This window comes from Pecten maximus, chromosome 2, assembly GCF_902652985.1.
Source record: "Pecten maximus chromosome 2, xPecMax1.1, whole genome shotgun sequence".
Lineage (NCBI taxonomy): Eukaryota > Metazoa > Mollusca > Bivalvia > Pectinida > Pectinidae > Pecten > Pecten maximus.
The window spans coordinates 5,473,619-5,500,660 of NC_047016.1; the positions used below are offsets into that span (position 1 = coordinate 5,473,619).

At 33.9% G+C, this 27,042-nt stretch overlaps 3 protein-coding genes across 8 annotated transcripts in view; 2 read left to right on the top strand and 1 right to left on the bottom strand.

Annotated features, from left to right (window-relative positions):
• LOC117314976 (zinc finger CCCH-type with G patch domain-containing protein-like) overlaps positions 1 to 8,872 on the top strand; it is a 42,259-nt gene extending 33,387 nt beyond the window's left edge. The window contains exons 11-13 of the mRNA XM_033869101.1: positions 6,240 to 6,367; positions 6,827 to 6,910; positions 8,177 to 8,872. Of these exons, the coding sequence (XP_033724992.1) occupies positions 6,240 to 6,367; positions 6,827 to 6,910; positions 8,177 to 8,197 (233 nt within the window). The 3' untranslated portion in view covers positions 8,198 to 8,872. The remainder of the gene's footprint in view (positions 1 to 6,239; positions 6,368 to 6,826; positions 6,911 to 8,176) is intronic.
• Positions 8,873 to 11,549: 2,677 nt separating this feature from the next.
• LOC117340636 lies at positions 11,550 to 12,934 on the bottom strand. Its single transcript, XM_033902403.1, has 2 exons — positions 12,260 to 12,934; positions 11,550 to 11,570 (listed from the first exon to the last, which is right to left on the bottom strand). Exons 1-2 carry the CDS (start codon positions 12,932 to 12,934, stop codon positions 11,550 to 11,552), a joined length of 696 nt encoding a protein of 231 aa, XP_033758294.1.
• Positions 12,935 to 14,315: 1,381 nt separating this feature from the next.
• Positions 14,316 to 26,754, top strand: LOC117314992 (cilia- and flagella-associated protein 77-like). 6 transcript variants are annotated; one of them, XM_033869117.1, is made up of 8 exons: positions 14,316 to 14,530; positions 15,712 to 15,814; positions 17,798 to 18,047; positions 18,290 to 18,392; positions 19,246 to 19,281; positions 22,975 to 22,980; positions 24,639 to 24,749; positions 25,216 to 26,754. In XM_033869117.1, exons 1-8 carry the CDS (start codon positions 14,429 to 14,431, stop codon positions 25,342 to 25,344), a joined length of 840 nt encoding a protein of 279 aa, XP_033725008.1. In that variant the 5' UTR covers positions 14,316 to 14,428; the 3' UTR covers positions 25,345 to 26,754. The 6 variants fall into 6 exon arrangements, with proteins under 6 accessions (XP_033725008.1, XP_033725020.1, XP_033725027.1 ...); XM_033869129.1 differs by lacking the exon at positions 19,246 to 19,281 and adding an exon at positions 20,921 to 20,947; XM_033869136.1 differs by lacking the exons at positions 19,246 to 19,281; positions 22,975 to 22,980 and adding an exon at positions 20,921 to 20,947.
• Positions 26,755 to 27,042: the final 288 nt, after the last annotated feature.

Consider the following 27,042-nt stretch of genomic DNA (forward strand, 5'->3'; position numbering starts at 1 on the left):
TTTGTTGTCTTTGCAGTGAAGCGGTATGTAAAAACACATGTTTACGACACAGTTTTTCCTCATTGTGATGACTGTCACTTTAAGGTCATGGGTGGTATAGCACCGATTTTCATTTCTTCACAAATAGAGATATATCCGTTAAACTTAACAAACACAAATATTTATGTTTCTGATCACCTGATATGGAGGATATACTTATGCCATATCATGACGTCCGTCGTCCTGCCGTCATAACAATTTACTCTTAACCACTGATTGTAATTTAACCTAATTTGACAAGAAGCAACAATAGTTAGCGGGGAATTGTAGAAATCGTGCGACTGAACCTGGGTGACTGAGGGGCGAGGTCAAAAGGCAACAATTTGGCAAAATGGCTATAAAGGACTCTTCCACTAAAACTATGCGCTACATATCGTTTAGATATGTTTGGTAGCATTTCTAGGTAGTGGGACTCAAAATTGTACAAATGGTGTGGCTGACACCACAGGGGATGAAGGGCGGGGCTGAATAGGGAGATTTGGTTCATTTGAGAAAAACAATTGTAGATAGGAAAAATATATATCTTAAAATGTAATAAGGTTCGGAGATATGGTGCCTTGAAGTAATCACTCCGTCTGTCTGTCTGTCCGTCCGTTTGTCTGTCCATCCACAAATTAGTCCTCAGCTGTTATAAGTGTTTATTAACCAGTTTAGATAATATTTGGTCAAGATGTTAAGTTCACAAAAATACATTCGTTAAAAATGGTCAAATGTCAAGGTAATGGGACAAAGTCAATGTCAATTTTTTATATCTTTTCACCAATGAATAATTCGCTAAGACATTATGAAGAAAAGTTGGTTGGAATTAAAAAAAGAGTCAACTAACCAAATACCAAGGCCTTTGGGTCAAATGTCAAGGTCATCTGTGAAAACTACACGTCGAAGTCTACACGGTGTGCGATGATATCCTGCAGGCGAATGTGTGCGCAAAGGCCGATCGAAAAGAAATGTGTGCGATAGCTTTCGCAGTTGATATATATCTAAGAATCGATTACGAATAATGTTAAAAAGTTCGGAACGGTTTTGATAAAAGATGGTAAAACAATTCGGAACGGTTTTGATAAAAAAAAAAGATGGTATATGCATCGTTTCTGTAATATTCTTCTTGAAAATGTATATGTCATCTTATCTATCTTGAGTTTATGAAGAAACATTTAATTTGTGCTCAACCACGGCTCAGGTCCTTGACCGTATTTATTGACACTCGCCATCGAGGCGTTAAGCGTGTTGTGTTACAGATCTAGAGAAGCCATTCTGAATATCCCCATGAATATACACGCTTCAACTGCTTACAAAGTCGAGGTAAAAATACAAGAAAAAATGATATAGTTCATACCATGTTGTGTTGATGAATAAATGCTAATAAGCATTGAATTCGTTGGCGCTGGGATCATTATTTAACCCGCGTAGGCTGTAAACATATGTGTAGGGAGAGCGATGTTATTATATTTCAAATAAATTTACCTGTATGTTTACTTTTTCTCTGTGGTAAATAAGAAACTGACTATAATTGCTTTGATTGCTTTGCATTAGTCTTACAAATCCATCACATTTCTTTAGTCTCCAAAACGTGAGGAAACATCCCAGTGGCTAGGGTATATACAGTACAATATACAATGTACTAGTATATTAGACCCACTGGCGTTGAATGCGTACGTTATGAAAACGTAGATTCAGGCAAGTTTTTTTTACATGTAGTTATATCTGTATAGGTCTATGCAAATAATTATAGCTTGATTTTTTTTCTTACTGACTAAGATTTAATACAGAATTTAAAATGCCATTGTAATTTATTCATATCCTTGAGTATCATCCTTGATACAACTCATTCCGTAATTTTGTCGTTTCACAATATTTATCATTCGATTCAATCGCGCAGTTGTGCACTGTGCACAGTTATGCGAAACTATGTCTGTACGATAATTTTGGTGCGTTGTGGGATTCCAGATATGTAACTAAAGTTTAATCAAATCTATGCTAACATATGGGTGATACTGATATTAACATTTATATTAGCTAAGCAAATATGGGGGTGGAAGGAAACGAGTAGCATTTTAGTACTTGTATATTATACATTTTCTTTCTTTCCTATTGCGTGTTAGTTTAAAGAAAAATGTCGCCTGTAATGCATGATACATGTACGGAGTGACAGATCCCAGAATGGGAAAGGTATTTGTAATATAACTTAAGTGGGCGTATTTTGCCATAATCACTGAAATGTACAGGTAAGCCACACATGCCCTCTGTGCCTCTTGTTTTATGTAAACATGTTAATTTACGTCTCGTACCGTATAGCCTTCATATATTTTTAAAGCTTTGTTGTAGGTTTGGTTAGCTTAGTTTTTGTGGGTAGTTTTGTTCGAATCAGCTGATAGTTCTGGTATTAATGTACTCATTAAATTCAGTTGTTCACATATTTGAAAATGTTATTTCGTTTTTCTCCAAAGCAAGTATTTAACTCATTATTGTTTGCTCTGGCCTAATAGCTTTCTCTTTAGGACCCATTTTACCCTCACCTGAAAATTGCAGTCGCTGTTCGATAAGATAAGATTCGTTTGTGTATCTAGCTTAGGCCATCTAATGAATTCTTACGCCGAATTGTCACTGCTATTTATCAAGAAGGTTTTAATGATCTTTTTGATACATTAGAGGTGTAATCAGTGTTAGGCCTACCCGATAGTTGTGCTACTAGACCCGATCGAGTATGGGAATCAGTGAGTGCATATTTTAAGATTTATAGTAAGCTTGGAATATATATATAAAAAAAATGATAAAAATATTCAGCAGCCGTTTTGCTATTAGATGATCAGATGGGTTTTACGAGAACAGTTTTAGTGATCTTCTTGAGTCCTAGTTGAGGAAGCCACAACTACGTTCAGGATTGTCACCAGCGGCTGCTTTTGCTTTTTAACATGTAAGGTTTCTTACTGCTATCTCTCACGTTTAAACAGGTTAAATGGATTTTCTTTAATCTCTTTACAACAAGATAAGAGCAATGATAACTTGATTTTACATATTTCGTTTGTTTGGCGTTGTTTCGCTTCATGATCATTTTACTCAACGTGTTTAGCTCTAATGCCCCTGGGAGTGTTCACGTGCCGTTAATGATGTAGTGATAGATAATACTTGAAGCTTAGATAATATTCATACATCTATGTAATTGGTCCTGGTTGCGCAAACCACTTCCTGAGTCTTTTCGCATATCATGTTGTTATATATTGATATTTGAGTCAATACTGTGTAGATTAAATGTCATATTCAGTTTCAGTTAGCTACCCGATACTAAACAGTTAATACAGTCAGTTGTTTTTACATGAAAGGTAAATACCGTTGTATACATGTACTTCGATGGTTTTTATTTCAACTCACACAAGGTATGCTTATGAAAATATATACCCCATATACCACAGAAAAAGCGACATGTAACCTTTAATTTTGGAGACAGTAATGGTGTCTTGGAAAGAACATACTGTCATTTTCATAGGAGTAGCGTGAAATAGATTAGAAAATAGCTGAATGTGTATTTGATGAAAGATGTTATTGTAAACACACTATTACCTTCCTTCCTCGCCTTATAAAAGTCAGGTCTAGTGTTGCAAAACAAAAGCAAATCGCTGAGCAAATAGTGTCGAGCCATTTCTATCGCACTTCAAGTAATTAGGTCAACGAGAACTTCTAAAAACATGAATTTTTAATCCCGTTACATTGGTGATTTCGTACTTTAAACAACTTGTATGTATATATAATGCAAACATGTGGTTTTGTGTGAAAGCAATAAGGATCCTGTTAGTGATCAATACGAACAGGCGTCGAATGGGTTATATTTGGACAATAATTGCCTGAAAAGATACAATATTCGTTCCCATACTGAATAACCAATTGTTTCTATCTTTGATTTCATCGCAATAAAAAGACTCCTTAAGCTTGTTAAGGATATTTTAGGTTTAATGATGGTTCTTGCTAACAAATGCTATGGAATGGATTGTCGTTGTCCTTGCTAACGTACACTATGAAATGGATTGTCGTTGTCCATGCTAACGTACACTATGGAATGGATTGTCGTTGTCCATGCTAACGTACGTACACTATGGAATGGATTGTCGTTGTCCTTGCTAACGTACTCTATGGAAAGGATTGTCGTTGTCCTTGCTAACGTACTCTATGGAATGGATTGTCGTTGTCCTTGCTAACGTACACTATGGAATGGATTGTCGTTGTCCTTGCTAACGTACACTATGGAATGAATTGTCGTTGTCCTTGCTAACGTACACTATGGAATGGATTGTCGTTGTCCTTGCTAACGTACACTATGGAATGGATTGGCGTTGTCCTTGCTAACGTACACTATGGAATGGATTGTCGTTGACCTTGCTAGCGTACACTATGGAATGGATTGTCGTTGACCTTACTAACGTACACTATGGAATGGATTGTCGTTGACCTTGCTAGCGTACACTATGGAATGGATTGTCGTTGACCTTACTAACGTACACTATGGAATGGATTGTCGTTGTCCTTGCTAACGTACGCTGTGGAATGTTGCTAACGTACGCTATGGAATGGATTGATTTTCGTTGTCCTTGCTAACGTACTCTATGAAATGGATAGTTGTTGGTTCTTGCTACCGTACTTTTTGGATTACTTCCTGATAGCGACATTGGTTGAATATTTGGCCGCTGGTCCTGACAAATATACTCTGTGCTTAGTTTATGACTTGCACTTGTTAACATACCGAGAGTGTTGATTTTTGCCTGGTCATTGCTGAAAAAGTCCGGTATCTTAGATTGTAAGCTGTTATTGTAAACATAAGAATGGTTGTTATTCGTCCTTGAAGCTTATCACTATAGCATTTTGGAACTGTGAGGAATCAAAGTCTTTTAGAATCATCCATTCCTTTGTAATATAAGTCTATATAAGTCTTCGAGTATCACTCAATTCTTTGTAATATAAGTGTATACATTATAAGTCTTCGAGTATCACTCATTCATTTATAAAATACGTCTATATAACATAAGTCTTTGAGTATCACCCATTCCTTTGTGATATTAGTCTATATACTAGTAATACAAGTCTTTTAGCTTCATCCATTCCTTTGTAATATAAGTATTTATTGCATTTTTGCCAGTGAAATATAGAAATTTATGAAACTAATAAAACTTACATTTTCACTGCTCATCACTGCAGTGAAAATAAACGATTTGGCAGTGAAAATATAAGATTTTGCAGTGAAAATTTAAGTTTTGCAGTGAAAATATAAGTTTTCCGTTTATGACCAATCATAGCAGACCTTTGTATTCACCTCGTTGAAACTTGCCAATTTTTCCAATCGAAGCGGAGGTAGATAAATTGGTTATTTTGCTGTATTTCTGAAATTTTCAGAATAGTTTTTGACAAAATACTCACTTGACGTTAGCTATTCATGCACATATTCTCCTATAACAGCAGAAAACGCTTAAATTGCGTTGATCAGTCCTTTCAAAATGGCGCCGTCAAGTTGACGTGGAGTAATGTCACAAAGAGATGACGTCATTACTGATTCCCGCACTTTTTGACACTATTAATTTTCGATGTTTTTAATTTTGTTTTTAAGTTTATGAAATGCAATAAAAAGAAAATTGAATGGTTTCCCGTTAAATATAACATATATTTCACGAGTATGACAGAATATCGATATGTTCACTCTCGTGCTTCGCACTCGTGAAAATATCGATATTCTGTCATACTCGTGAAATATATGTTATATTAAACGGGAAAACCATTCAATATCCTCTATATATAATATAAGTCCATATAATATAAGACCATAATATAAGTCTTTTAGAATCATCCATTCCTTTGTATAATATAAGTCTATATAACATAAGTCTTTGAGTATCACCCATTCCTTTGTAATATAAGTCTATATGATAATATATAATACATGTATAAGTCTTTTTGTATCATCCATTCTTTGTAATATAAGTCTATATGATAATATGTAATACATGTATAAGTCTTTTTGTATCATCCATTCTTTGTAATATAAGTATATATGATAATATATAATACATGTATAGGTCTTTTTGTCTGACCTTTGGTCCCCCCCCCCCCCCCCCCCCCCCCCCCCCCCCCAAGGACCATGTATTTAATACCAAACGTGTTGTAATCATAACGTGTACGTGTACACAAAACATGTTGTATTTAACCCTTGTTTGTTCTAGGAAACCTAAAAGACCTGGTGGCTCGTAATCAGGGTAGCCATAACAACGAGACAAGTTCCAGTGGAACTCATCGCAATATCTCTGAGCAAGACCTCAATTCTAAATCAGAGAGGCACTTAAACATACAGGTAAATCACTTGATGATGACGTTTTTGGTAATGTGATGAAAAAGCAAACTATGTGTTTATTGATTATCTTAACAACTGTTGTTAAGTTAGACATTCTCTCCATTTTCTCTTCTGTCATTATGGCTATATTTTGACAACCCGTTCTCTCTTCTTAGATTTTATCATTAAAATATTTATTCCAATATTTTTTTCATCGACTTCCGGAATTTCACGCTACTTATTACGTTCTCACAAGTCCACTCTCTGCTTTCAAATGTTGTATGGGATTTGTATACATCACTGTATTTTATACCTTATATTAGATACAGTTACATTATAAGTGGTGTGGCCACCCGTTTCCGTTACACTCAGCTTTGTGATTATTCCATCGCTCTTTACTCGCTCTTCGCTTACCAATGAAGTAAATATGAAGCAGCATTTAGGCTATATTTCTACTACCTTGTAATATTTCTATACCAGTTGCTGAAAACAGACGAAGAAATTAAAAATGTGAAAAAGGAATTGGAAAAGTTGAGAGAGTCCTTTAACACGGAACGAGTTAAGGTAGGTATTGATAATTACCTTCATTATGTACAGTAACGGTTAAGGTCAAATTGTACCTGACAGAGTAGAATGATATCATGGCCATCTGTCCTATAACATGTTGTAAGCTTTTGCATAGATCGGTCTGTTAATTATCTGTTTCCGGACATATTTCAAAATACTCTTTTTGAAAAAAATAATGAAAATTTTAAGGAGGGATGCTGAAGAACCATTGTTCTGAACTGATAACGGTGACGCTATCTTAATTTTTCAGTTTAGAGCAAGTGTTTTGTTATCCGGTTCTAAGTTACTCAAACACTTCATGTATATTATATTATCATTATACACATTTGGTGTTGAACCTTCTGCTTCTAATGTGATGAGCAAACAGTTAATGTGTATAAAGACAAGTTTAAAGTTTGCTTGTTAAATTTGTCAACTTGTGTTGGAATTATGCTGATTTCGAGAACGAAAATATCATATGCCATTTAAAGTAATATCAAACACAAATTCTAATACTATTTACAAGGTTTTTACAAACACAAATGAAATAATAGTTACAGATTTGCTAAGCATACAAATCACAGGATTCGTTCTGTTTATAAACTTTGGAGATGTTTATCACAATGGCGATGAACACTATTTCAAAACTAATCGTGAAGTATCCAGGAAACCTTTGGTTTCGAACCTTTACCTAATTACCCAGGGTGCCTTTAACTGACTCGTTATGTCACAACTGTTATCCGAACCACCAATGACTTTTTTTTATTTATTTGTATGCCCCCCACCACAAAGTGATCGGAGGCATAAAGTATTACCCTTCATATTTCTGTCCGTCCGTTACATTTGATTAAGAAGTTTATTAGTTCTATTTGTCCGTCCGTTACATTTGGTTAAGAAATTTAGTAGTTCCATTTGTCCGTCCGTTACATTTGGTTAAGAAATTTAGTAGTTGCATGTGTCCGTCCGTTACATTTGGTTAAGAAGTTTAGTACAGTAGTTACATTTTACCCATGGCAGTGATATAATGCAGATTTTGTTTTCTTCTTGATTTTGACATGTATTTTCTGTTGGGCTCAGTCATCGTATAGAAGCAGAAGAGATTTCTATAGGTCATAATCCTATTTTCTAATCCTACGTTTTGCATAATCATACTTATGGCTAATCAATAAGCAGACGGTACAGCTGGTGCTGGGAGTTTTCGGTCAGTTTGAGTCATTTCTTCCTGTTTAAATGGTGTATGGTGGTAGCCGTTCATTGAAGGACGGTCATATTATATACTTACAGAGACAAGAGTATGGCAAGTAGGATCCGTCAGAAGATTGAGACCACAGAGGCTTACCTACAGCGCCTGACGACATCAGGCAATGCTATTCAGCAACACAAACAAAAACGCACCAACCATAAAAAACTCACAGTCTTTTGACTTCGTCATCATTTTAATGAATCTCATCTTACAAACAGAAACCGTGAGTAAGAACGGACTGTGTTAAATTGAGGCTGGAAGGACACTCGGCAGTCGTGTAATGGGAACTCTAACAGAGACCTACTACTGCCATAATCTATAAAGAGATCAGTTTACGGTTACGATTTGGAGAAATAAAAAAAATGTATTGCAACCGATTGTCAAGGAAGAACATGAACTTCTGGACATTTGGCTGTGTTAACAAAGACGTGGAATCGAGAACACGTTGGGCTGCCATTCTAAGATTTATCAGGGCTAAGTATGGGTCCGTCTGCCTGTCTGTATGTCTACTGATTGAGTTCTTGTTCAGTAATTGCTTGATTTCAACCAAATATAGTATTCACGATGGTACATGAAAATGTTACGAGGGAGATAGTTAATTAGGTCTGTTGATGTTTGACTGACGGTAAGTTTTGTATGGAATATTTGACATGTATGTACGTATGGCTGCAAATGTTGTTGTTTGTTATTAAACGTAATTTTAATTTATGTATATTTAAATAAAATCTTCATTAGTGCATTGTTCTTCCCTTCTCTCAAACCCACATTTTGAAATGTCAACATAATGATAATAAAATGGAGTTTTATATACCACTATAGCACAGCTGAGTCGAGTGGAACACAACGGAGTAAAGTATCTTGTTTTAGGATTTAACGAAGCGATGGTGTCAGGACTCGAACTAGTGACTCTTTGGTCACGTAGCCGTGCGTCCTACCGCTACCGTGCCTACGATAGATATGCAGTTGAACATATGTGTACCTGAAACTTCTTAAGTAGCTCTACATGTCACCAAAAGTAGTTGTCGAACATGGATAGAGGATATCTAACAGTGTTTTCAGTAATACCAAATATATTTCACGAGTGGGGCTAATATTTTGATATTTTTCACGAGTGCGCAGCACGAGTGAAAAATATCAAAATATTAGCCACACGAGTGAAATATATTTGGTATTACTGAAGACACTGTTAGATATTCTGTTTATTACATTTTTTTATCAACGAAAAACCTACCCCGTATGCTAACTAGGCCTACAGCGAAAGTTTGCATACTAAAAAATGTAGTTCCCCCTGTCCAGGTGCTGACATATATGTCGAGCTTTCTGATTGGTCAATTATTGTGGTATTTTCTAATCATTAATTTGATTGGTCAAATAAGCAAAAGTGATATTTTTGATATTTTTCATTTTCACTAGTGAAAAATATGATATTCTTCACTAGTGAAAAATATCACTTTTATAGAATGAATAATTTTTGATATTTCACTGGTAAAAATGTAATAAAATTTATTATGAATTAAAATATGTTCAACATATTTGTACAGTCAAGTACAAATACAATCGCAATGGTGAATAGATTTCAGCTTCATCCAGATGTCGCTAAAGGAATAAATGTTTCACGTGATGAAGGAAAGGCTCGCGCACCAAGGAGGCACCTTGCGACTGAAAGGTTATAATTAGCCATACCATTACGTGTTGGCGATCACGCCAGTATTTTTTTTTTTTTTCTTCGATTTTCCTGTGTCCCCGGGTTATTTCCTTTCCTTCTTTCCTTATTTAAGAAAAAAAATGTATAAAACTTTGAAAATCGATAGGTAATTACTATTGGTACGAAAGCAGAAAACAGTCGTCAATATCTTCATTACGTTTTAACAGTGAAAACAATACAATGTAATGTATTTTTTTTTTATTAGTTCAACTTCAGAGTCGTTTCCATCAAAACTGGACATATTTTTCACGTGAATATTGTAAATCTTATACATCAAGAATTCCGATACATAATAAATCCGGAAGGGTAGTAGGTACCTCTTTGATGCCCTTGTCCCTAATTACGAACATTTTATTCAAATTTCATTTTAAATTTTACACATTAATCACTTATACAATGTATTACTGAAAGCCCAATGTCATGCACTGTAGAAACTCCAAAAGAGGCCCATTGACTTTAACGGTCATCTCTTACAATATATCTTGTTCGTCAGTAAATTTTGAGAGACAACTGTTCCCCTTAATATATAGTTGTTTTGACAATTTTTGAACCATGCGCTATAATGACGACAAGCTATGTCAGTCAATTTACGACAATTAATTACATGGTGGCTTTTTTTAGCCCACCATCATCAGATGGTGAGCTATTCAAATCGCCCTGCGTCCGTGGTCCGTGGTCCGTCCCTCCGTCCGTCCCTCCGTCCGTAAACAATTCTTGTTATCGCTATTTCTCAGAAAGTACTGAAGGGATCTTTCTCAAATTTCATAGTTAGGTTTTCCTTGGTGCCTAGTTATGCATATTGCATTTTGAGACCAATCAGAAAACAACATGGCCGACAGGCAGCCATCTTGGATTTTGACAATTGAAGTTTGTTATCGCTATTTCTCAGAAAGTACTGAAGGGATCTTTCTCAAATTTCATATGTAGGATCCCCTTGGTGCCTAGTTATGCATATTGCATTTTGAGACCTATCGGAAAACAACATGGCCGACAGGCAGCCATCTTGGATTTTGACAATTGAAGTTTGTTATCGCTATTTCTCAGAAAGTACTGAAGGGATCTTTCTCAAATTTCATATGTAGGTTCCCCTTGGTGCCTAGTTATGCATATTGCATTTTGAGACCAATCGGAAAACAACATGGCCGACAGGCAGCCATCTTGGATTTTGACAATTGAAGTTTGTTATCGCTATTTCTCATAAAGTACTGAAGGGATCTTTCTCAAATTTCCTATGTAGGTTGCCCTTGGTGCCTAGTTATGCATATTGCATTTTGGGAGCAGTCAGAAAACAACATGGCCGACAGGCAGCCATCTTGGATTTTGAAAATTGAAGTTTGTTATCGCTATTTCTCAGAAAGTACGGAAGGGATCTTTCTTAAATTTCATATATAGGTTCCCCTTGGTCCCTTGTATTGCATTTTGGGACCAATCTGTCCTGAAAACAACCTGGCCAACAAACAGCCATTATCGCTAAATCTCAAATTTCATATATAGTTAGGGTTCCCTTGTTTGAAAAGTACTGGAGGTATGTTTCTCAATTTGCACAGATTAGTAAAAGGAAAGGAAAAATAGAGAGAAGATCAATCTGACATAGAACCTATAAAGATCATTCAATGGTGGGCGCCAAGATCCCTCTGGGATCTCTTGTTAGTTTATTAATAAGATTACAAATATAATCTAGAGTAATATTATTTAAAAAAAACAAAACGTCAAAGGCCATAAGTTCCATCCTGTGAATATGGAGGAAAGATACATCAGATTTAGTAAGCAGTTCTCTCAGGTCAGAAATATGATCATTTAAGACAAATCGCAAGCCCCTTTCTTGCATATTTTCAATTTTCTTTGTGGCGGAAACACTGCAAAAATGCCAAATAAGGGGACTGTAATCATAATTTGATAAAACAAAACATTTGTTGATTAAAAGTTTGGTTGCTTTTGATAAAAAAAATGTCCTATCCTTTTTAGAACTGCTTACTGTTTGGAGGCTTTTCTACATAGTGTTGAAATATGTTTGTCAAACTTTAAAAGATGGTCGATAGCAATGCCAAATAATTTTACACTATCTTCACAGATAATTTCAGAGTTTTAAATGTTAAAATGATGAAGGGTTTTCTTTCCAAAACAAATAGCCTGGAATTTTCATGGTTTGCTTTCATACTATTGATATCAAACCAGTTTATTAAAATACTGGCCTCTCTCTCTCTCTCTCTCTCTCTCTCTCTCTCTCTCTCTCTCTCTCTTAAAACATCTTTCAATGTATGAAATAACCTAAAGTGTTATCAGCTGCATACTGATACAGAGTAGCCTCTTTAATACAATAAAAAGTAGTTCGTAAAAAAATATTTAAAATAAGAGGCCCTCGGGTACCCCTTTGATGAGAGACATCCACACGCTGGTGTTGCCTTCCAGTCCCACTCACTGCTTCCTGTTCCCCAGACAGATAGCTACTCGTGAGACTAACAGCCTCAGTCGACAGATAGTTACTCGTGAGACTAACAGCCTCAGTCGACAGATAGCTACTCGTGAGACTAACAGCCTCAGTCGATAGATAGCTACTCGTGAGACTAACAGCCTCAGTCGACAGATAGCTACTCGTGAGTCTAACAGCCTCATGATCAGTCGACAGATAGCTACTCGTGAGACTAACAGCCTCAGTCGACAGATAGCTACCCGTGAGACTAACAGCCTCAGTCGACAGATAGCTACTCGTGAGACTAACAGCCTCAGTCGATAGATAGCTACTCGTGAGACTAACAGCCTTAGTCGATAGATAGCTACCCGTGAGACTAACAGCCTCAGTCGACAGATAGCTACCCGTGAGACTAACGGCCTCAGTCGACAGATAGCTACCCGTGAGACTAACAGCCTCAGTCGACAGATAGCTACCCGTGAGACTAACAGCCTTAGTCGATAGATAGCTACTCGTGAGACTAACAGCCTCAGTCGATATCCCAAAAGATGAGAGCTTCCTAGAGCTTCCTGGGGAACAGGTCACGTGGAAGACAGTCACGTGGAAGACAGTCAAAGGCCTGGGAGAGATCCAAAAGAATGGCCTCAATCTGGTTGTGACCATCCAAGGCCTATCGCCAGTCATCCAGCATGCGCAGCAGAGTGGTCTGGCACCCAAAGCCAGTCATATAGGCAGCCCAAAAAGGATGAAAAGTATCTTTAAAAAAAAAGTAGACAGTTGATCACGCAGAATTCTTCCAAAATTTTTGGATATGCTGGGAAGTATGCTGACTGGCTTGTAATTACTTTTATCTAAAGGGTCATTTTTCTTGAATACAGGAGTTACTTGAGTATACTTCAACCGATCTGGAAAGGTATTTTTGGAAATAGAAAAATTTAGAAGATCCGAAAGAATTGGACTAATGGAATCACTACAAGATTTAAGAATTCTACATGCTATGCCGCCAGCCCCTGTGGCTTTCTTCTTTTTGAGTTTTGATAAAACCTTTGAGACATCATTGTGTACAATAGGGGGAAACGATAATTCAGTAGGAGAATGAAAATTATTTTCAATATTTACAACACTTCCATGGTATCAAGGTTAATGTTTTCCATGTTTCTCCCTATGTTTTCTGTCACTGTACTAAAATGAGAATTAAAAATTTCATACACTTTGCTTTGATCAGCCAAGACTCTGTTATTATCACACAAAATAATAGCATTGTCTCCTTTGACCGCTTTTTTTTTTATAACAATGGTTTGATAAATGGGCCAAAAATCTTTACATTGTGGGCCATCACTAATTTATATTATTTACTAAATGTCTCTGTTTCCTGTAACATTTCCAGTTTTTTGAAGTTTTAAAATTACGATATTTGTTAAAACACATACGTTTTCTATAAAAAGCACGCCTGAGATACCATTCATATAAGGCAACTTGCTGGGTCTATTACGCCTTTCTTTAATAGGAGCATGCTCATCTATGATACAATGTATCTACTCATGAAAAACATGGCATACAGAAAATAAAATTTACCGACATCATCATTAAACTTTCCTTCGTTATTTAAAACTGCGATATTTACAACTAATTTTATCAAACCTTGGAGAATTTCCTCTTATGACGACACTGATCATGATAATGAGAGGTGCGTGTTAAATTTTTTTTCTTGTTTCGAATGAAGTAATAAGATGATATAAAGGAAGGAAGGACTTATATTATATAACAAGTCCATTGTGATATTATATAACAAGTCCATTGTGATAGGAATTTATTTTGATCCATCCTTTGTGTTAAGACATATACTAAGACTAAGTAGGGAATAAAAGTTAAATATTCTTAGCTTTTCGCACAAAGAAAAATATATTATACGCAATGCGTGTGTATTGATTTAATAATAATTTGAAAAACTCTATTCTCGGTATAAGTAATGTCACGATCGAAATATTCATGTATCGTTTAGAGTGACTTCCCTTTATATTTTGCCACACCAAGCCAACTAGATGGCGCTTTACCGGAAGCTGGAGATTGATTATTGTCACTATGGTGATATAATGTACATGGCTTCCTGTACAGTATAATATTTTCTATAAACAATCAGTATAACAGGAGGTCATTTAACGCCATAGAAAACCAGACATGGCAGCAGAGATTTTATCGATGAACCCCTTTGCCTACACAGCGACAGGAGAACTCGGAGAAAACAGAGACACGATGTTAAGCAATGAATTGCTGTTGAGAGTAAGTAAATTTTATTTGTACGGTCATGTCAGCCGACTAGATGTATTTGTCCATGGTTAATGAATTAATATCGTGTTATATACATTCCAAAGAGATAATTACCACGTTCTTATAAAGAATATATTGTATTAGTTGAATTGGGACTTCACCTTGAGATTTTATCCACATCAGCTGATTAATGGCACGCCTTGTTGCCAAGTATACATGTAGCACACTAGACCTACGATACAATACATTGTAGGCCTAATACGTTTGTCGAATTCTACTATATAATCTTGTTGATAGGCTGATTTTGGCAAAACATTGCTCGCTGAATGATATGGGTTCGATATTTTCATATTAGGCTAATTTCCGTTGACATTTTAATAGGGGAGTAACAAAGTTAATTACAGCATGACATTTTTGAAGCGCCATTTTGATGTTACTTTGGTAAATACTGTAAGCATATGAAGGAACGCAGTACCACACGAAATTTAGTTTTATTGTTCATTTTATTTATCTGTTTATTTTTCATAATATGCAGCTTTAAATTACATGAGGTCACTCGTGATATTTCTAAACTGATAAATGACATATTATAATCGTCTAGCCAGGTTTCCGAAATAGAAACGACCGCTGCCTTTGTGTTGGCTATAATTTGGAGTTGTGTAGTTTGTTTATTATTGAACGAGCATTGATGTGTATAAAATGAAGACTATCATAATAACTTAATGAAATTACATTTATAAGTTAACATGTATGTGTCCGAAGAAAATTTCTGTTTCCTGTGATTATCCCGATATATCTTTAGACTAACATTTAATGTTGAGACGACGCTGAATTATGCAGAAAAACATTTAATTCTCAACAGTGCACTGTTTTGTATAAATCCGGCTTTCATGTACATGTATTACTAGATTTAGTACTACTTCCTATCATATATTTTGAAACCTTTATATGTGTTTTGGCCATCACATGATATTTTCACAGGAGTCTGCAATGTAAGCATACTAACCACAGTGATATCTAAATATAACTTTATTTGTAATTGATATATGAATTGTGTGGTTGGAGTAGTACTTTATAAATCCCACTGTATGTACATATTTAATACCTTATGACAAAATATGACTCCACCACGTATACTATATATATATCATAAATTTTTATACTTTAATTTTTTTTAAAATACTGATTTACAGACACAACTAGGAAGACCCAAAAGAAGAGGATACAGCTCGGCTCCAGCAGAACACTTTGTATATGGTCGACCTCTAGAACCACGTCAGGGAGGTGCTGATGATGGTAAATTTCAACTTTGTCATGTCATTTGGCAATTTTAGGGGTATCCAATTCCAATAGCCCAATACTCAGTACAATTGTATCCCCCTCCCATGATTTTATTATAAGTTGGCTGAATAGAAAATCTCAAAATCTTTCAGCTGGCTTGTGGGTGAGAAAACAGAATTTGTATTATAACAAAAGCTGGCAATCATTTTACTACTGAAGATTCTTTTTACTTAACTTAAGCATATATATATATGTCCATCCATATTCGGACACAAGTGTCACCCTAGTTGGTATAAGGTGCTAGCTGCTTCCTACTTACTCAGCAGCGGAGAATTAATTTTTCTTCAGTGCATTCGGTAAGTTGTGACCTAGCTAGTTAGCCGAGGTTCCACAATTTTCAACTCATTGAGGATTAATTGAGGTATTGAATTTTTTTTAAATTGATGCCTTAAAGATATCCCAGGAACTTTCCTTACAATAGCTTTATCCTAAGAAATAATCTTGAGAAATATAAGGCATGAAGATCATGTTGATTTAATTTATCAATGTTTTTTCTGTAAGATAATGCTAGAGGTTTTTAATTTATTAACATTTTAAGATAATGCCGAATGATTTAGTTTCTTAACATTTTGAGGTTATGCTGGATGTTTTGATTACTTAATATTTTTCTACATGTATATGGATATTGCTGGAGGTTAATTTTTGTCTTGTGTATTAGTTCCAAGACCTGACCAAAATGTGTAACATTATTAACTGGTGGTATGATAGTATTGCCGTGATTAAGGCAGTTTTCTCCCTACTCCTTTTATATGAGTCATTCATAGAATATTGATAACAATTACCCCAGTAATAGATGTGATAAATGACAAGTTCTTACATATAATTTATAAAGAAAAATCTAGAGGTTTGCAAATCGCATACCTTATTAAATTAGTTAATTACTTAAAACAACTGATTCGGCAGAAAATGAAGAATTATTAAAATACTACTGTATTGATTAATAAAAAATACATTAATGATCATTAGTTTATTGTTTAAAATCAATTCAGACCATTATTAAACTAGCTACTATCCAACTTATCAGTCTGTACAGTGAGTACTTAATTATATATACAAAACTGTTCTAGTTTTATAATGAAAGTGTTTCAATGAAAATGATCTGCCATATATGGATAAAATTATGTTAAATGTTGTACTTTAGTAAACATCATAAAGCCCATAGTTAATTGTATTTACTTTTCTCAAGGTAGAGTTTGAAATATGATGCTGAGTCAAGAAGGTTATCAACATTAACAAATATACTACATTCTACAGGAAGAGTGTCAATAAAATTATTGTGAACCTGTGCCTTTTATTGACCTTGCTCTCCGTCGTTTAAATTATCTTATAGAATTTATGGTCTACCACTGTAAATAACCTCTCCTATTCAGCAGTTCAAGGAGTTGCATGACTACATGACATTTTGCTTTAATAAACTTCTTTAAATTGGTAATATATATAGACTATAGGCATTGCTACTACAGTTTCTTTCTTGTTTACAGCATATTTTCACTTTATACATGTAGGAGACATTTATCCAAATAAAATAAAATCAATAAATAATAGCATATTTGGCTAATGCATTTTGTATTTTGTTAATATATACAAATATTAAGTTGTTCCCCACCAAAATACATATTGTGTGATCAAATTGTTCCCCACCAAAATACATATTATGTGATCAAGTTGTTCCCCACCAAAATACAAATTGTGTGATCAAGTTGATCCCAACCGGAACAAAGTGTGACTGAAAGCATGCATGGGTTCACCTAGGTGAGGCGGTGTGTCATGTATTTTGACCTTTGACCTACATCAAATAAAAATTTTGTTCAGGCTTGATTTCCTGCACTTCTTGTCACTGGAACTTCTTACTTGGGTTATGGGGAAGAAGACAGCTATCTTTGCCAAAATCAGAGATTCATCTGTGAAGTATGGGAGAAATCTGTTTTCCAATTCTAGCACTACATGGATGGCCACCAATGAACCCTTTGGCAGCAACAACACTTCCCTTCTCCCGTAAAGAAAAGAAAACTGACAGAGATTTCATGGTATTAAACAAAGCTGCAGTGCAGGCTGGTCTTGTTACTGCCTCAGAAAACTACAAGTTCCGAGCAACTCACGATGTGAGGAGGAAGACAGCTGGTGATGAGAACACACGAAGCCGTACACGGAGGATACCTCCTACCATGGTGTTTGGCATCTCTACAAGGTAACTTACATATATACTAACTCATTCTGTGTTTTAGATACTACAAAGGCTATGCCTGATAAATAAGTATATTACTGTTTCCATTAAAGGTTGAAATAATATTTTTACAATTGTTGTATATTATTTACTATGATTTCATCTCTCTTTTTGCTTTTGTTTTTTGTTTTGAATTGGAGTGTATTAAATCATTATTGAAAAGTTTTAGGTGAACACAAATTATTTTAGGAATTATTTCTTTTCAGGCCTTCTACGCCAATCTTTGACCTCCTAGAACACAAATACCAAGATAAATGGTTGATGTCCCGTCGTCAAATGGAGCTCACAAAGAGACAAGAAGAATCCAAGGTAAAATATTTCCCCACTGAGTTCAATTATATCTAATATCATTTCAATCACTCAGGTTTCTACAATCACTTATGTTCAGAATTGAAACTGTTCATTTCAAGAATTGAACCTTTGACTAATGCTATATTTTTTTCATTCTCAGGAATTATATTAATATACAATAGTGTTAAGAGTGTACAATCTCACTGTAAATTACTATTTTTGTTTTGCCATCTTTACTTGGTTAGGAGGCGGGGCTTTTTCTCACTGGTTTAGGATGGGGCCTTTTTGTCTCATTTTGGGATGGAATTTGGTGAATTGGGAAAGATTTTTGCAGAGTAAACTGCAAAATTTGAGAATTTGGCTGTAAAATAAAATAATTCCAATTGATAATGGGGTCCATTAACAGCCCCAAAAAGCCCTCACAAAAAGCTCTGGGAGGCATGTGATTATGAATGGTCATGTATCTGAATCTTTTGAGCAATCCTCTTAGGTTCAGCCCAATGTTAATATTATTGACTTGTTATAATCAGCCTGTCTTAAAGATTTTCAAAAATGTGTAATTGATCATTCGAAATTTAAAGCTTCAATTTTACGGGGCTTTCGGTGTTATAAGAAGCTACAGATGCTTTTGTATTAGGTAATAATCTTTTTACAAATCACTCTCTTAAATTAGAAATGTAAGAAGAAAGATATTATTCATAAATAACTATATTTTTGTCATATCAAGTCGGTTTTATATATCTCTTATTTATTTTGTCGGTCATATTGTGAAGGTACCAGAGCTCATACAATATGTTGTCATAGAATTTTCCCCAAATCACCTTACATAATGGTGGCCTTTGATACACAGTGTATATTTTGTCCTATCTAGAGTGCATCCACTAGATCAGCAGGATTTTCCAGTACAGTGAGTTGGACCAAGTCGTATACTGTATAATAAAGTGCTATTGCTGCATTGTCACCACAGCTTGTACAACTTAAGACATTGGCATAGTGACAGCACCAAACCATTCTTAGTGATGTATTTGGCAAAACCATTGAAATTTTGGAAAATTATATTGGAAAAAAAAAAATCAAGATAAAACTTCATGGACAAAAATGAACATTCATGGTAGAATATTTTAGAAAGGTACTCCTATGTTTGATGAGGCCTAACATATCTACAGCCTGCATATTCAATAACTATCGATGTAATTGTTGAACATGCATTTTGTGGGTAAGGCTGGTGCACTGCACTGAAGGTGACATTGTTTGACGTGGTACAACACCCAAATATACAGTCTCCATGCACCTAATACTTCAACCTGCTCACACAATTCTTATGTGGTTGTGCATTTCATCTGAGTTTAAAATGCTTCCTTATCTTAATTTGAAGATCTTTTTTTCTATTCTCTTGGTAATGGATATTGTCTACAAACTATTTCCCTCGACTTTTGTTAGGATTTTATTAAGTAGAAATAATAAAATAGTGGGATTAACCTGAGAGCAACATTATCCTGGCGACGGCTGTAAAATAGTGGGATTAACCTGAGAGCAACATTATCCTGGCGACGGCTGTAAAATAGTGGGATTAACCTGAGAGCAACATTATCCTGGCGACGGCTCATCACAATATCCTCTAGTAATTCTTAGACTGATATTTTGTGTTATAACTGTATGTTACTAGTAGTAATAGGATAACATCTGAGTATAACAATATGTGTAAACAGCTCCAATAACGAAGTAAAAGAATTAGTCAATTAACAGTTTAACACTAAATATCTGTTAATCACAACACATTTAAATGGATTAAATAATTCAATAACAGATGGTTGAAAATATGAAGTTAATGTTTGAACCAAGACATTAACAAACATGGGTTTGATAACTCTAATAAGTATCAGCCAGTTCCAGACACATAGCCAGTAAGTAGTACAGACAAACAAAAATAATATATGCATGTATTTATAAATACCTAACATAGATCTAGTCAAAGGGCATAATCATATGAAATCACATGTTTCTATATGGAGACGTCTTAGTATATCTGTCATTCTTTCTTTTTTTTGTATATAAATGCATCAACTTTATTTTAATTTTGTTTAATGTATTTTGGATGGAAGTAGCTTTAGCATCATGATTTGGTTTTACTGTGTCATTTCTTTTAATTAGAAGTGCACCACTATACCATCAATATGTCTCAAACAAAGATATAGAGCCCATAAAATTGTATAGATAAGATATTCTAGATGTTAAAACTGTTAACCAAGCCAGCTAGGTACTTTTGGTGGAGGAATTCTACAAAGAACAACTGTCAATGTTTTACAACATGTTGTAAACATGCTGTTTTAAAAGTGTGCATCTTCTAAATGTCGTCTCCTGATGGCAGTTGTGATGGAGCGCAGAGCACTTAAGTGTATGATGTAGCAACTCATTGAGTGATTGATTTTTAGTTTTGTTTTAAGATACCTTGCTTAGAATAAAAACATATTTCTAAATTAGTTATATTTTTGTTGCTTCCTATATTTTCATTCAAAAATGTATTTTCTTTGTGTAAACCTCTGTAGCGAAAGGAACATTTCAAGATGTTAAAGGTAAACATAGGAATGGTACTCAATAGATTAGTATGATCCGAGCATGTTTATGGAATGTGCATGTATACCTCTAATATTTAGCAAAATGTGGGGCATTGTTATGTTGTCATATATGACAATCAGGAAGTGTATTGTACAGAAGATATTGTAATCACTATTGTGAGAGCTTTTGATTCTGCCTGTCTTACATTACATGCTGTAGTTGCTGTCATAGCCTGCTGTCCACTCTCTGATCTATAGGTAAACTGCTTATATATAAATCAGTGTTCATACATGGAATAAAACAATAATGATACCTTGAGTCAAGTGTACATGTAAGGTCTTTAATGCAAATTAAAACAATTTTTTTTTTACAAAATGCATGTCAATAAGATTGATAAGTAAAAACGATTCAAATAATTCATTAGAAAAACATAAATCCCTTGTTGCAGATTTAATTTGTTAAGAATGAGTATATTTTTTGTAGGATGATTTCTCTACAGGTAAAAATTGTTCATCACAACAAAGCTGCAACATTAATGCAGTACTTGATGATAAGGCAGTCTGTTTTTATTGCTTTCCTCTAACAGCAACACTGTTTTAGTTACATTAAGAATGTACCAAGTCAGTGTACATTTGTCTACATTATATAGTGATTTTAATTTTCTATTTGATATCATAACCTTATGAATCAGAAAGTAATATTATATATATATATATAACATATTTATAGCATATCATATTTTCCTCAAATTCATCATCTGGATTATTAGAAAAGCATCTTTCAGGACTTTTAATTAGCTATAGATAAGCTGTATTGAGAACAGGCTTATAGACCTGGTATAAAAGTATTGTGTTGTGGTATAACTTAGAAGTGGAAACATGAAACAGATCATGTCTTATCAAAATATGATTTTAACAATTACCTCATTAACGTATATTTTTGCATTGACTACGAAATTAATCAATTAAAATTAATATTCTATAAACAGACAATGAAAATAAAACTGCTTCAAAAACACTTAAACCATATATTGTTATGAAATGAGTGGTCCACATCAGTAAATTATTAATATCATTCATTCATTTAAAGTATTTTATAGTTTTGACACCACAGTAAAGCATCTCCTTACCGACCTTAACAACACCCAGTAATATGTATTGTCCTTGATCAATACTGCATGGTAATCACACATAATACATATTATCTGTGTGATGTACAGTATATGCATGTGTAGTACATCTGATCAGGCAAGGTATCATTGGAGACATCTACAGCAACACATACATGTAGAAGGTATTGCATGACCAAATAAATTAGTAATATATCAGTATGTCAACCAATTCCACAGGGGAGAAGATACATATAGACGAAATATCTAGAACTGTTGTAGTTACAACCACTCCATTTGACAAATGTTCTACATATTGAGTTATTTGAGCTGGATCAAAACAGATTGCTATGTTTTTTGAAGATTTCGGTGATATCAAAAGTTAAAAGTAAATAAAAAAGAAAATAAAAAAAAAAGATGGAGTCTCTAATTAAAGTTATCCCTAGTTGTAGTTGTATTCAGACGAGTATACGGCATCAGTCAGATGACGGTTTTGTTAAAAATATCCAATGGTTGCATGTAATAACTTAATGAGTTGACTTTATTGTTGTTGATGTAAATGATTATTAGGGAGAATTGAAGGATTTCATTCACATGTTGATCACCACTCGTCCATATTCTTTGTTTTATCCATTTTGTACAATTCTCAGACGATCAAAGCCATAGATGTAATTCTGAAGAAAAACAATTCAAAGGGACAGGTTTTTTTTTAAATATTTTTTAACTGTTAGATCCAAACCTGTCAGAGCTGCTTGCAGCCATACCCTACATATTGTTTACAATTCACTTTGTTTATCATTTATAATACTTTTATTCATCTCCTCTCACAATACCTAGCTTGAATTGATGCTCCTCTATTTATACTTTAATATGTGTAAACAGAAATAACTTAAACTTAATTTGTATTCCCATGCTTTCCATTTTCTTCAAATGAAGCTGAAGGTAACTACCACTTATAGTATAGAACATCTGTAATCAATGTTCAGTAGTCTAGACTTCATTTTTACTGTATACTAGTACCTATTTACCCTACTTATTTAATATTAGATATCTGTATAGTTCACTAGTATTATATGTTTTACACTGCCCTCCAAAATACCTTGGCACATTATTTTGATTTGTTGTTGATGTACACTAAAATCATAAGAATATTGAAACCGTTGCAAATACGTTATATATTAATGATGATTGTAATTACACCTTATTATGATCGATGTGGCATCTTGAGGATTGTAAAAGAAACCATTTATGAAAAACTATTGAAATGATAAATTCAAATATCTGATACAACGTCTATCTGGAAAGTGTGAGGGACTTATGGCAGGCAGTGTATGTGTACAGTATTTGAATTCTTAAAGATATATATATTGTAACAACAAAACACCGATTTAGGTCTAAACAGTTTTGTTTAATTACATAGTTTCGTTTTAAAAATATTTTCTTTGCAAGTTCGGTCATTTCATTTTTTGATAATAAAAGCTTTATAGTTAGGTAAACATTCCTCTAGTCGTTTTGTTACAGTTTATACTAGCGTGCTTCATACTTATTAAAATCTACTTTAGTATAATAGTTTAAGTATTACATTATGTAGTTTAGGAATATTATGGTATGATATCAAAACAATTAAGTTTTTATTGTGGTGAAGTGATTTAAATGCCGCCGGCGGCCAGTTTGTATGGTACTATTAAAAGTGATTTAGTTAAGTGCTGAATTACTTCATCGAACCACATTTACGCCTGGATAACTGTATTTAGAAAGTGATAGTTCAAATAAACTGATCGTACTATTTGTGGTCGGTAATTGACTACTTGGATAAGGTTTCAATAGCAGATTTAGCTGAATTATCGTAGTTACGATTTTATGCTATTTCCTGTTTGGCTTTAAACTTTTTTTTTCACTATTTCACATCTGAATTTATTATCTAATGTATTTGTTAAATGGAATGCTTACCACTTCACATTTTTCGAAAAGCTCCTTTAAAGTACACGGTAGCTGTACAATAGATTGTCAAAATACAGTAAATATATTTAAAGTGCATACATTATAAATCGAATTATTGATCAACACCTCAGATGAATCCTAAGCGCCGAGGTCTTTGTTACTTATAAACTTGTAGAATGAAATTCAATGTCTTACTGTTTACCACATTTTTCGTCTGCGGATTTTATTTAATTATCAGTATATTTTTTTCTTACGAAGTGAGAATTATTGCCTGAAGTTATTCTGTTAACTGCCATTCTATGAAATAGTGTCTCCCACATCAATTATATATGATAAAGTATACAATATGGCCTACCTGATCGTGTCCTCTGATGTTTAAATGGTATAAATGTGTGTCCATTTTGGATACCTTTGGGCTTTTTTTAAATGTTATAGGACGCAATGTGATTTTATCGGAATCTTTTAGTAGCTTTACATCGCGTTATCTCAAAGTAAAGTTCCGTATGTTCATATCAATATATTATGACAAAAGAATTTTTGAATCTTGAACACAATGCATATTAAAATGTTTGATTATTTGATAATGATTATCAGCATAAAAGGCATGTAATTGATTACATTTAAACAACTGACTGATTCTTTATTCTTTAATTTATTAGCAACGACGAAACCCTAACACAGTCTACGAGACACGGGCCTCTCTGCTGAGAACGTACCAAAACCCTGTTGACGAAGCACCACTTTGGCAGTTACCAAAGTTCAAGAAAAATGTAAGTGTAATTCCATTCTTAAAAGAACCTTGGCAAAAAAATAGGTGTCAACTGTGATTTATTTAAGCATAGAATTGCTTTCATGGCAGTTATAGGCTGATATTACCAACTGGGCAAAGGCAAATTTGATGACGTTTCATGTAAAATTTGTCTTTGTCCAGTTGGCATTTTTCCGCACCATTAATGCCCCACTTGGCAGTTTATGAGATGGTAATGTTTAACTACATTAGATAAGGTTATATAGTGAAGAAGTCGTAGAATGATAAATATAAATACAATTATGTATATTTATCACTCTATGACATTAAAATTATCACTATATAACCTTACCTACTGTAGTTTAGCATTTCTATTTCAGCCAGCACTTAATATTTATATTTGTGTAAATTCATTTTTGCCTCAAAACTATTCTTTCTGAAGGAGCATTGCAATTTCTTTTATTCAAACGTTTTTTTTTTTTTTACAGGCCAGAGCATCTCTACAAACATTCCGCTCAGAAGGTGTAAGAAAGCAAGGATATGAACATTTTGAATCTGACCAAATTTCCAGGAAAGGACAACTTGGTCACGGAGTATTTGAATCTGCAAAGAACTGATGATTATTATTCACATGTTTAAGTCCGTCCTATATTTGAAAAACAGTACATCCATCACATCTATCGATTTTATTAAGCACACCTTATAAGTAATTTTAATACATGACACAAGGATCATGTACCGAAAAGTATGCATGTTTATATATTTATATCGGAAGATAAAAGTGCACAAGCGATTACGAAATCCTTGGAAAACAGTATTTTACAGAAGATATTTTCTTGAAATGTGAAGACAACATAAGTTGACTCTAGTTATATTTAAATCCCTGCGATTTACTGTGAAATACCTCTTCTTTGATATAAACATGATATATTGTATATACAATTTTTTGTTGAATATTTAATTTATATCTGTTTGTTTTGTTTGCTGCTTATCCATACAAAGACTGGCTACGAAAAAGAAGAACATGTATTCACACAGTGTGGTTTCTCATTGATTGGAAAATATAATATTAAAATGCAAATGTGTTGCATGAATGTTTGAAAAAAATATTTCCGTTATTCAAGCTTAATGACATAAATTCAGTTTATGTTTGGTAGTGCACAGTTATTTCATGTATATGTTTTCTTTTTTCTCTCTTTCTTTTTACACTTACTTGGCATACAATTATAAATTGCTATGAAGGTCCGGGTAGTAGAACCCGAGGTGAAATAGTATTACCGTAATCATGTGATATATTATTGAAGTACAGAAGAATTCCTACCAAAGTTACATAAGTGCTAGTCGAATTGGAGATTTTAAAATTCTAATCAAATACACCAAGATTAATATTCACGATTTACGTGTTGATCCAGTTTATTTATCATATGTATAGTTCTTAGCGGAGTATATACTTATACATTAGGAAGTGATCATATAGAGAAAAATCAGTATTTCAATTGTTCTTAATCTTGCCTTTTTTAATAGAATAATGAACCGATTAGTGAATATTTCCCTTTTAATATCTGTCCTGTGATTAAAATTATATTTTGGTCATTATCTTTTAAAGAAAATTCTGTCCATTTTACAATTTTCATGAATTTTATAACGAAGTATGGAGTTTGAGCTTGTTTTACATATAAACCTTGAAGGAGTCATACAAGTGTATAGTGGAAGAGAAATGGCAGTTTGTTATATAGTTCACAATGATAGAATTCCAGAATCTAGAAATATAGCTTATTCATTACTGAACAAGAATCTCTCCCAAAATAGATTAGATATGATTATTTTCTTTAGGTCTTGTTGCCTAGAATTGTTGCTCGTTTTGTTTGCGTCTGTACATCATACAGCTTGTTGCTTGCACTTGTCTGTGATATCCCTTGCACAGTGTCATTGTGCATGTTAAAGCCACCGTTAAAATGCATCTGTGCATACATAATTATACAAAATTTGTCATATTTGAGTGAAATAAAAATACGTTTTACAGCTTGTTTAATTGTTTGTAGTTTGCTCCGAGGTGCCATTATACATCGTATTAAAAACATTAAGACAAAACATATATCACTGTATAGCCGATCGAAGCTACTTGATCATGTTCATGATTTATACTTGTATAGGCAGTAGTAAATGATATCTTATAAGTGTTCAATTTAATTCAACATTTTCTTCTGTGATTTGTCTGAACATACCATACGCATCCTAGATGGATCTTGGCGACCACCATTGAATAATCTATTTATATCGGTTTGAAGATCATGTTCATGATTTATACTTGTAAG

Bases quoted from the DNA above. Each gene is read 5' to 3' on its own strand.
- LOC117340636 (XM_033902403.1), bottom strand. From the start codon at position 12,934: ATGACTGGCGATAGGCCTTGGATGGTCACAACCAGATTGAGGCCATTC. The intron at 11,571-12,259 runs GTGAGTGGGACT...CCATATTCACAG, and splicing joins TGTCTGGGGAACAGGAAGCA to GATGGAACTTATGGCCTTTG.
- LOC117314992 (XM_033869117.1), top strand. From the start codon at position 14,429: ATGGCAGCAGAGATTTTATCGATGAACCCCTTTGCCTACACAGCGACA. The intron at 15,815-17,797 runs GTAAATTTCAAC...TTCCAATTCTAG, and splicing joins TCAGGGAGGTGCTGATGATG to CACTACATGGATGGCCACCA. The intron at 18,393-19,245 runs GTAAAATATTTC...TGTCCTATCTAG, and splicing joins AGAGACAAGAAGAATCCAAG to AGTGCATCCACTAGATCAGC.